The sequence below is a fragment of the Chinchilla lanigera genome, unplaced genomic scaffold (assembly GCF_000276665.1).
Source record: "Chinchilla lanigera isolate Chin_1 unplaced genomic scaffold, ChiLan1.0 scaffold00017, whole genome shotgun sequence".
NCBI classification, from domain to species: Eukaryota; Metazoa; Chordata; class Mammalia; order Rodentia; family Chinchillidae; genus Chinchilla; species Chinchilla lanigera.
In genome coordinates, this window is record NW_004955418.1 from 29,904,043 (window position 1) to 29,915,013 (window position 10,971).

At 61.8% G+C, this 10,971-nt stretch overlaps 1 protein-coding gene across 5 annotated transcripts; it reads right to left on the reverse strand.

The window, feature by feature from the left end:
- Window positions 1–6,041: 6,041 nt before the first annotated feature.
- On the reverse strand, window positions 6,042–10,971 carry Znf692 (zinc finger protein 692; the record flags this gene model as incomplete). 5 transcript variants are annotated; one of them, XM_013513009.1, is given in 11 exon segments in its annotated part: window positions 6,042–6,501; window positions 6,611–6,710; window positions 8,307–8,421; window positions 8,786–8,864; window positions 8,946–9,023; window positions 9,108–9,305; window positions 9,529–9,639; window positions 9,725–9,773; window positions 10,260–10,481; window positions 10,728–10,759; window positions 10,845–10,971. In XM_013513009.1, coding segments are annotated over 11 exon segments (1,403 nt in total), but the record flags the coding sequence as incomplete, so codon positions are not given.

The following is a 10,971-nucleotide window of genomic DNA, read 5'->3' on the forward strand; positions in this document are numbered from 1 at the left end:
GTGGCGGAGCGCTGTGCAGCCCAGGTCTCCCCGAGCGCGGCGGCTGCTGGGCGCGGGCAGAGGGGCTTCCGCCCGCCCTCAGACGGCCGCTGGGTCCGGAGCCCGGGAAGCAAGTGCCTCTGAAGCGCCGCGCCCGGCGTCACGTCCCGTTGCCCTGAAGTCCATTCCCCTCCTCCCCTCCGAGGGCAGGGCTCAGCCTTTCAGATCGCGCGGGACCACTGTGGCCTCCGGTCTTCACTGATTAGCTCGGACTAATGCTGAGTGGGGGGGCACGGGCGGCAGGGTTGCTTTTCCGGTCATTTGAAGCATTCTGAACGCTGGGGTGGGTTTCAGACGAGAAAGACTGCACAACGTAAAGAGACGTAGAGTGACCGCCTATTCCACACGCTGTCCACGCGAGGCGAGGCTCGCTTGTCTGGTTTCAGGCAGCCTAGGGATGTCACAGAATCCCGCAGACAACCGCATCTCAGCTTCCCGGAGGCAAGCAAGGGTTTGGGGAGCCGCCAGGAGGACAGCCCCTTTCCTGGACACAGCTGCAAATCCCCACGCTCTACACCCAGCTCCTGTCCCCTCTTTTGGGGACAGTTCCATCTCCGGGCCCGGGGCCAAGGGCCCTGGGAAAGGGCTGCCCTGGGGAGCCCGAGAGACGGCCGCCTCTCTTTCTGCCCCGTTCTTGTCCCCAGCCCCGCTCTAGACTGGCCTGTGGGAGCCTCAGGTTTGCTGTCCTGGCACCGCAGGAAGGAGGAAAGGGACACACACACAAATGCGGACTTGCCATTGTGTTCGCGTGCGTGTACCAGCTGGGGGCCTCGCCCTCGCAGAGTGGGGGGCGGAGCAAGTGCTCGGGGTGGCTCACCACCCGAGTCCCCGGCAGATCTAGGTGCCAGTGCAGACACCCGCTTCCCAGGAGAGCCTGTGGCCCCTCCTGAGGAGATGGTCAGGGCTGCGGCCGTGGGGAGGAGAGGGGTAGGGCGCGGGGAGGACAGGAGAGGACAGGAGAGGAGAGGCCCTGCACCCGTCACGGGCCCTGGTGTCTCCCAAGTTCAGCCACCTTTTTCTAACCAAAGCTTTCCACGGACCAAGAGCTGAGCCATCTTTGCTATGTAAGTTGCCCCAGGATTTGAAAAGGTCATTGGGACAGACTGTCCAGCAGAAGGAAAATGCAAGCCACGTCTGCTTAAATTTCCTTAAAAATAGGTAAAATTTTAATAATACGCTTTATTTAACACAATCTGTGTCAAAAATTATCATTCCAACCCTAGTCAGCACCAAGCAGGACTGATGAGGTTTGTGCATTTTCTCCCGAGGGAAGTCTGTCTTCTTGGCGGCAGTGCCAGCCGGCCCAGCCCGCGGGCTCCCCTCAACCTTCTCCTCTGCCGCCCGGGGTGACTGACCCAGCTCGGCTTCGAGACAGTCACTCACTTCCTGGGAACCCTGACGTCCCTGGGCCTTTCCTTCCACCCAAGAAGTGCTGGTGTGGTGGAGCGGGTACCCAGAAAAGAAACCCTGCTCTGACAGAAGGATACAACTCAGAAAAATCCCTCGCCGTGGTTGTTTTTTGGGTTTTTTGTTTTGGTTTGGTTTTTTGTCTTTTTGAGACAAGTTCTCACTCTCGCTATGCACTTCAGGCTGGCCTTGAACTCACTTTGTAGCCCAGCTGGTCTCGAACTCACAAGGATCCTCCTGCCTCAGCCTCCTGAGTGTTGGGATTATAGGTGTGTGCCACCACGCCCAGCTACCATGGGTTATTAAGGACTTGTAACCTTCCTGATTCACACTTTGTGATCAGTTAGAACTGGTGTGAAATACCTGCGACATCTGATCTGAGAAACGAGACAATAGAGTGATCCGCTCAACTTGGTTTGTCCTGAATCTGTGAGCATTAATTGTCCATGAGCTTATCTTCTAAGTGTGCATTTTTATTAGTTACGTGGACACTAATTTGTAACTAGCCAGTGCTCGAAGCCACTGTGGTACTGAACCCAACCATCAGGGCTTCTCGCTGACTGACATGTGATCACCTCCTGTGCTTTGCCAGGGCTCCCTGTATGTATTCCTCCCCCCAAAGTGAAAGAAAATCGGCCTTACAGCTTCGAAACTCATGCTAAGAGGTGATGCTAGGGATGGTCTAGAAGTGGTCTTCTGGACACAGTAAGCGCTCTTCTTTCAGGTTTGCACACAGAAACCACACCTCGTGCTGCTTCTGTGAGCACCACGTGGGCTGAGGTAGAAGAGAGAGACTCGGAGGGGCTCTTCTAGCGCCAGGCACCACGCCTGCGCCCTGCACCCCAAGCATGGCCGGAGCAGGAGGAAAGGGCACCTCTGCTGCGGTCCTTTGACGTGGCACGCTTGTCCCCGTGGCTGTCTCACCCTCCCTGGGCGTGGGCCCGGAAGCGGAGGACCTGGCAGAGGCTGGGCTCCGCAGACACGGGCTGCTCTCTGGGCGCCAGCATCGCTGTCTTCGGCACCTGGGGCTGGCCACTGCGTCTCCAGGGATTCTGTTCCCAGGACAAACTTTGGACTGATGTGCAGCAGGACTCTGCAGCCAAGTGACTGGCTGGGGGAGAAGCTCCCTCCAGGACCCAGGGTACCCGCTCTGAAGTCTGCAGAGGTCTCCAGGCCCTGCTTGCGGGGTTTTTTTTAAAAAGAGCGTCATCTTTTACTTAGTGACTTAGTGACACCCTGTCTCAAAACATTTGGTTAGTTACTACTTAGGCAAGAAAAAAATACATTGCCAACAAACACATGGGTTGGGGTCATCGTTGTAATATATATTTTTTGAGGCAGGGTCAGCCTATGTTGCCCAGTTGGCCTCGAACCCACAGTCCCAAGTCCTGGGAAGGGAAGGCTGAGGCAGGATAATCTCAAGTGTAGGGCCAGCCCAGGCAATTTTGGGGTACTCTGCCTCCAAATGAAAAGGGCTGGGGGGGTGTGCTGACTCATACAGCACTACCGAGCTGGTGTGACACCCCAGGTACAATCAGCAGCAGCAGCAGCAGCTGGCAGCAAAAACAAAACAAAAACAAAACGCACCGTTGTCAGGGACCACAAATTACCGATTGCCTGGCCCTGTGGGCTGGTTGGAGTGGGGAAAGCCCGCTTTCTCCCAGCCAGGGCTGAGGCCTCAAGGCCTCTTACCTTGGCCTCACCGGGTAAGATAACACCTGCTGAGGATGACAGGGATTTAGAACAGTGCAGCAGCAGCAGCAGCAACAGTTTTGCTTGGGGGAAAGCAGTTTCTTTACGAACCTTGGCTCATCCTTGCAAGCACGCTAGTGCTCTTTACCGGCCCACTGCAATCGGCACTGCTGTTCCCACTTGCACTCTGCCCCTCTAAATGTGCGGGTGTGCATGTATGTGCAGTGAAGAGCGGCTGGCCGAGCCGGTCTTTGTCTCTGCCCATCCAGAGGTGCTGGCCCCCAGCCCCCTTTGTGTGTTCCTAACACTGTCTCTTTTATTTCACCCTTCGCCGTACCCCTCAGTCCTGGCCAGGTTCCTGGCACATTATCTTTGAGTAAAATGTCGGGTTAAAATATCCCAGAACCACACCCCGAAAGAGAAGGGCAGCCAGGCGTGGCGGCGCAGCCTGCGATCCCCGCATGCAGAGGGTGAACTGAGCAGGCCACAAGTTCAGTGCCCGCCCGGGCCACACAGTGAGCCCGCCTCAAAACAGAAACAGACAGAAGCGCTCGGGGGCATCACCGGTAAGGAGGCGAGGGTGGCAAAGTAGTGCGTGACTGGTGACACTTTTCTCCGTGGGTTTTTTTCATCTTTTTGAAACAAGTCTTGCTATGCAGCTCCCCAACGGCTCCGGAAGAGGTGCCCGGCGCTGCCTGGGTAACACTGCCACTCTGGGTGTTCGCGAACTAGGTGTGCTCCCTCCCCACTTCCCCTTCTGGATCCAGAGCTGCTCCCCACGCGGGGGCTGGCTGTGGGGTTTTACCAGGTGCTGTCAGAGCCAAAGCACACTCTGGGGGCTTCTCACACACGGCCCAGGGCGCAGCCCCCAGTCCTACTGGGGTGGCTAGTCTCTGGCTAGTGACTCAGGAAGGGGGCCCCCTGGATCCTTAGAGGGGACCACTGGGTAATACTCAGCAGTGCTGCGCCCCGTGCCCACATCGAAGGGGGCTCCCTCCACCTGCACCATCTCTTCAGCACCGGTGTGCCCGTCTGCTGCCCTGGCTGTGGAGTGTGGACACCCTGCACGGTCTGGGCTCTTGGGGACAGGGTCGGGGGGGAGGGGTCTCTGTGCATGACAGCAGCAGGACCTTTCTGCCTCTCCATGGTCCAGCTGGGCTCCGGCCACTTGTGCAGGCCGACCTGGCCTTGCCGCCAAGCGTAGAGCCCTGGTCTGGCGGCGCTCCTCCCCTGCCTCCTTCCAGGCCCCAAGACAATGAAGGGCCCGCCCTGGCCCTTGCACTGAGGAGCTGTCCACGCCAGGCCTGGGCATCACCTCTGAGCTCACCCTGTACAGGGAGGCCCTCTCCCTGCACCTGGGGGCCCACAACTGGGAAGGCCACCGTCCCCTGGGGCTGATGAGGCGGGGAGCCTGGAGGCAGGGAAACAGAATCAACTGCCTGGTCCATTCCCAGGCGGCTGCAGCGACCCGGTGTGTGTGCGCCCTGCCGCTGTCCCTGCTCCCTAGCCTCCTGTGTTCCGCAGCCTCCTGTGTTCCACAGCCTCCTGCAGCCCAGGCCCACCCACCTGCCTTTCCTCTGACTTTGAGTGACATCAGACTGGGCCAGTCAGATCTTCCAGCTCCCCGCGGTCTTCCTGCCTTAGCTCCACCTGTTAATCCTGCTCCCTCTGCTCCAGGGACATCCGCCCCAGGGCCCAGGACAAGATCCTGAGTCCACTGCCCAGGGCAGGTCTGGGAATCCCGCCTACAGCCCGGGAAATCGGGTTCTACAGACGGATGCGCAAGTGCAGGGGCTGGAGCCGGCCAGCATCGGACTTCGGCTTACGGCTGGTTCACGAGGAGGCGTCTGTCTGGGTTCTGGATGCCAGTGTCACAGGCAACTAAGTTAGATATCAGAGGCAGTCGGACAGGGCCAGGCCCTGAAAGGAGCCAGTGCAGAAGACAAGGTACCTTGCAACTGTGAGACAGGCACCTCTGCTGCAGGCCTGACCTCAAGATCAAGGATGAAACAAATGCACCCACATACTTCCCAAGGATAAACGTCGGGGACTGATATTCTAAACAGGTCTCTATCACCTTGAGAAAACCAGGAAGAGTCACTAACTCAACCCCTACAGGAAAAGCAGCTGTTCTGCATTCATGCCTGCTTGCTACATGACTTGCTTCCCCATTTCATCCTGACTTAATTTTACCTGAGCAATTCTACTTGTAATCTTACTGACTGACCACAATTTTATCCCACCTCATGCCCACTTTATGAGTTCCCATGTTTTCCACCTGGGACCTGCTTCAAGTCATGGATTTGCTCTATAAAAGTGCCTAGAAAAGGCAGGTTCCTTAGCAACTCACTCCGGTCCTCTTGTGTCTCTCTCTTGGACAGCAGCTTTCTTACCCTCAATAAATATGATCTGCTCTTTACCTCTGTTGTTCTTAAAATTCATTCTTCGATTTTAGAGAACACAGACTCGTACCGGACGTCCAGCAGGTCGGGAGCTTCTTTCTCTGTATCACCAAGAGCCCCTCTGCCACACGTAAGACTACCCTTCCACACTCCGGGAGAGACCCCGGACAGTGACCCACAATTCCACACGGTCTCGCGTGCTGGACCCTCCCTTCTGCACTGGAAGGCCAGTCTCTCCGGGCCTGTACGCTGGTTTTGAACACTAAGGACTCTACCCTGGCCTGGCCAGTGCCCCTGGGGTGGGACCTGACACCCTGCAGGAGCGCAAGGACGGGTCACGTCACCCAGGGAAGGGCTGCAAAGTGCCGGAAATGGGAAGAGAACAAGGCCCTGACAGCCCCACCAGCACCCTGGTGCAGCTGTGCATTGTGACAGTCTGCTTGCGCACAGGCCAGGAAGGCTGTGGCTCAGGCGTCAAAGGTCTGCCCTGCGCACACGCACCCGTGTGAAATACTCTGTTTATTCCTCCCTTCAAGGAGGCAGGCAGTCCCGCCCCCGCAGCCCGCCCTGCCCTGTCCTCCTGCATGGGCAGCTCCTAGGGCCGGTGTGCGGCGTCTCCCTGGGCCTCTCCCTTGTCCACGGCCCCTGGTCTGCTGAGGCTGGAAACACTCACTGCTGAGGGAGTGAGGCGGGAGCCTGTGGGGCAGGGAGGGGCCTGGACCCCTCCGGGGACGCCAGGACTTCAGAGGCGGGGACAGCAACACAGGGCTCGGAGGTGCCCAGGGACGCCTGCGGGGCCGGGTGGCTTTTGCTGCGGTGAGCCGCCACACTGTCTGGCTTCTCGAAGCGCTTGCCGCAGAACTCGCAGGGGAAGCGCAGGGCCGCCGCGGTCTCCGCATGCCTGCGCCGGTGCCAGTTCAGGGAGGCCTTCTGGCGGCAGGTGAACCCGCATATCTCACACCTGGGGACGGAAGGATGGGGACAGGATGGGAAGGAGATGCCTGCGCCACCCTGGCCTCCGCGCTCCCTGCGGCCCCGCCTCCCCACCCCGCGGCGGCCGGCACACTCACTGCAGGGGCTTCTCCCCCGTGTGGATGCGCCTGTGGATGACCAGGTTGCTGCTGGTGCGGAAGGAGCGGGCGCAGAACTCGCAGATGTAGTCCCTGGTGTCTGCGGGCACAGGGGTCGCTCAGCACCCTCCCCACACAAGCGCAGAGCACCCGCCAGGGCCTGGCTCTGCTGGCTCAGCCTCGTCGTGCCCCCGCTCTGTGCTCCTCCCTGCACTGGGTCCCAGCGGGCAGGCACAAAGCACCAGGCTGGGCTCCGGGACAGGGGAGAGGGCTTCGAATCCAAGGCCCCCCGGCGCCTGCTGGCCCGAGTCACCTCTCCGGCTGGGCCCGCGCAGCGCTCCCAGCGCTCAGTCTATGGCCGTGCCCTCCCGCTGTGCCTGGGCCTGTCCTCTACCAGGAGGGCTAGCAACAGTGCTTCCCTCCGGCACCACCAAGCCCCAGCCCGCACCGGGTCCGCTGCCCTCCCTCTCCCGCCGTCGTAGGCCTCTGCCGCCTGAGGACGCGGCCACCATGCCACATGCCGGCCAGGCCCGCAGCCTCCTCCCTTCGGCCCTGTCACCCCAACTCATCACACAGCTCTGGCTCTAAGCGCATTACTCCCGCTCTCCGACCTGCACAGCCCATCCCCCACTCTCCTCGGCCGCCCTCCCAGGCTGCACCAAGCACTGTGCCACCCTGGAAGTCACAGCTTCCAGCACGCTGGGTCCGCCGTGGCCTCCTCTGTCCCACTCGGGTAACTAAGCACAGCTCCAGGCCGCAGCACCGTCACCTTTTCACCGTCCCTGCCCCAGCTCGGCCTCCGTTCCCTGCTTACAGCCTCCCCGCCCACCTTCCCCTCCCTCAGCTATGCTCCGTCGGCCTGCCTGTGTGTGCAAGCGGGCACTGTCCTCCCCGGCTCTGAGGACAGCACAGCGCAGCCTCCACGGGCTCCCCGGATGTGTCCCCCGCCACTGCACCCCACTGTCCAGGCCCAGAGTGTGAACCTCACAGCTGCCAGCTCCCCCGGTCCCAATGCCAGTTGTTTGAGTATCCAGGAAGAAAACCAAGAGCCAGGCGTGGTGGCGCACACCTGTAATCCCAGCACTCAGGAGGCTGAGGCAGGAGAATCATTTTGAGTTCTAGACCAACCTGGGCTACAAAGTGAGCTCAAGGCCAGCCTGAACTGCATAGGGAGACCCTGTCTCAAAAATACCAAAAAAAAAAAAAAAAAGAAAGAAAAGAAAAGAAGGAAACTAGGGGAAATGTCTGCTGGCCATCCAGACCCTGGGCCCACACACATGTGCACAGCTGCCTAAGCGTGGCCCGGAGCCGGTGGGCGCTCCTTGTCCTCCAGCGGAGGTCACCTTCTGCCCCGCCCACAGGTTCTGCCGCGGCAAATCCATCCCTCTGTGCACCCAGCCTCCAGCCACTGCCCAACTGCCCGAAGTGTCCAGAGCACAGCCCTATCGCTGCCGGGAGGGACCCTGACGCTCCACACCAAGACCCTGCAGCGGCCTCCTCCCACTCTGACTAGCACAGACTCCTGGCACTGGCAGCGGAAGGCGCACGTCCCTGCAGGCCCACCTGCGCCCACGGATACCACCTGGGATGGCGGCGCACGTGGGTCTGCTCCCCCATCCCGCCTTCTCCCCTCCCCCAGCCTCCTCCTCAGGAGGGGCATCATGCGGGGCAGGGTGGGGAAGCAGCCGCCGCTCACCACTGTGCAGCTTCACGTGCTCCTTCAGGTGCTTCTTGAAGTTGAAGGACTTCCCGCAGGCCGGCTCCGGGCAGCAGAAGGACTTCTGGTGGATGTGCTGGTACTTCTTGTGGTGCTTTGTGCAGGAGGAGAGCCGTCTCTGCCACCCTCCTGTCCCTGCCCCTCAGCAGCCCTCCCTGTCACAGCTGGGGACGCCATCCTGACCCAGTCCTCACCGCGCCCACCAGCGTCACCCCCTGCCTGCCCGGCCCGAGCTCGGCCCTCGCCCGGGCTCCCCGCCCCGCCCAGGGCAACTTCCTGCAACGTGGCCCTGTGTGTGCTGCCTGGGGCGCTGGCTCACCCCTCTGACCCATCTGCGGCTCACTGCGCTGGGCCAGGCGGGTGCTGGACACCAAGCAACACCCCAACAACCCGCGCTCCCTCTTCCTGGGTTCTTTCCCGGCTCTCCCTGCGGCAGCCCACACCGAGCTTCCCCTCACATTCAGGTACTGCCGATTGGAGAAGACCCTGCCGCAGCCGGGGAAATCGCAGGGCGTCAGCTCTCTTTTCGCAGCTCTCCTGGGAAGGAAGATGGGGAGCGGAGGCTCCTCAGTGCCCCCCCCTCCCCTGGGCCCGCCGGGTCCCACCCCCAAGTCCTACCGGATTCTCTTGGGCCCAATCTGTGCAGTGTCCTCATCCCAGGCCAGGGCTGGAGTGGACAGGGCCTGACTCCCGGGGCTGTAGGGGCAGAGACGGGGCAGAGGGCCTGGACGGAGGGCTGGGCCCAGGACCCCCGTGCTCCACCTGAGCGTCTGCCGGTACCTGGCCAGAGGCTCTGCCTGTGGGGTCCCCCCGGGGTCCGGCTGGACCTCAGCTTCTGAGGTCGGGGGCGCTTTGGGGTGCGGCGGGGATGCTGCCGGGGACAGCTCGGCAGGAGAAGTGGGGACCGCCGCTGTGTCCCCATCCTCGGATGTGCAGGCGGCAGGGGCTGTGGGTGGTCTGGGCACATCTGGCTCGCCGCTGAAAGGAGAACCAAAGAGAGGGGGCATTATTTCTCTGGGTACCCAGCCAGCCTAGGCCCAGCCCTAACCCTAAATCACAAGGATCCCCAACCTGGAGCAACTCCGCCCCCAGCCTGGCCCCTATCCACGGCACTTCCCGCTTCCTCTGCCCCACCCTGCAGCCTGCCCCCAAGTCTGCGTCTGGGGTCCCCGGCTCTGCCTAGCACCCGGCCCCGACTTGCTCATCCGGGGACGAGCTGTAGCTCCACGGGCTGGCATCGCTCAGCATCTCCTCTTCCTCATCCTCTTCCTCTCTTGGGGGTGGGAAGGTCTCTGGTCGGGGTCCCACCCCCCTGCAGGCAGGAGAGAGGCAGCCTGAGGTTCCGCCCCCTTCCCAGGGCCTTTGGGCGGGCCTGGCCCTCCTGACCCCAGCCTCACCTGGGCAGCCGGGCTTCCAGAGTGGCCCCATCACGCTCCAGCTCCTGACCTGCGGGGACAGTGGGGTCAGAAGAATGGGGATAGGGATGCCTGTGGTGGTGGAGAAGGGGCAGGACCCCGGAAGTGCAGAGACGGGCTCTGAGGGTAGAGGGCAAGCAGCGCACCGAGAGACAGCCGGCTCAGCTCTGAGCGGGCACTCCTCCCTCCCACTGCACCCCGGTTTCCCCGTGCCCTTCCCTGGAAGCCTTTCGCAGGTACACAAACATACACCCTATCTTTATCCTCGATTTCCCTTACTGACCGTCACTGACGCCTCACTCTTTCTTCCTTCCCTCACTGTTTTTGAGAAAAGCCCTTCTATGGCTTCCAGCCTCGCCTTGAACCCTTCACACATCCCCCACTGTACCTGGCTGGCTTCCTTCTGACCCCTCAAATGTGTGCAAGGTCGTTTCCCTGCTAGCACGAAAGGCTCATTAAGAAACAGGGTTCTGAGCCACTGAAGTCTAGAACCCCCCCTTTCCCCCACAACTCCTACCTGCAGGCTCCTGCCCACTCCTCCAGGCCTGCTTGGGGGCCCCTGCAGGCGCCGGGCTCAGGGGGGGCTCCCAGGAGAAGCTGTGGCCCGCCGAGCACTCCCACACCAGTGCCCCGCGGCCCGCAGGCGCCCGGAGCTCAGGTGCCAGGCCACACTCGCGGCTATGCGCGTGGCACAGGAGCACCAGGCATTGCAGACTCTTGGGGGACAGAGGCTCCGGACCTGGGAGGGGAGCGTCCTCTCACCCACAGGCCAGGAGACGGCCCTGTCCCCCAATCCTTGAGCCCTCACACCTGGGGCAGCAGCCCTCCACTCTTCACCCCTACTCCAAGGTCCCCACGGCTGCCTGGGACCCCCGACTCCAGCCCCTTTCGGGGCTCATGGAGGGCTTGTGGTCCAACCCTGACCCCAACACCCAACCCCAACCCTCTGCGCCCGGCTCCCACCCCGGCCCCATCTACCACAGACCTGCGCAGAAGGTGCAGCTCGAGGACAGGTACCTGCAGGGGAGAGGCGCGGGTGAGGCTGCCTGGGGACCCCCGTGCCCCCAAGGAGCCCCGCCCCCGCGCCCCCCGCCGCACCCACCGGTCCAGCAGGAACGTGGCGAGCTGCGAGTGCAGCGCGAAGCCCAGCCGCTCCTTGAGGCGGCACCAGCGCTCCATGCGGCCGCCCAGGCGGATGCGGCACTTGCTGCGCCTCGCGTCCAGCCGCC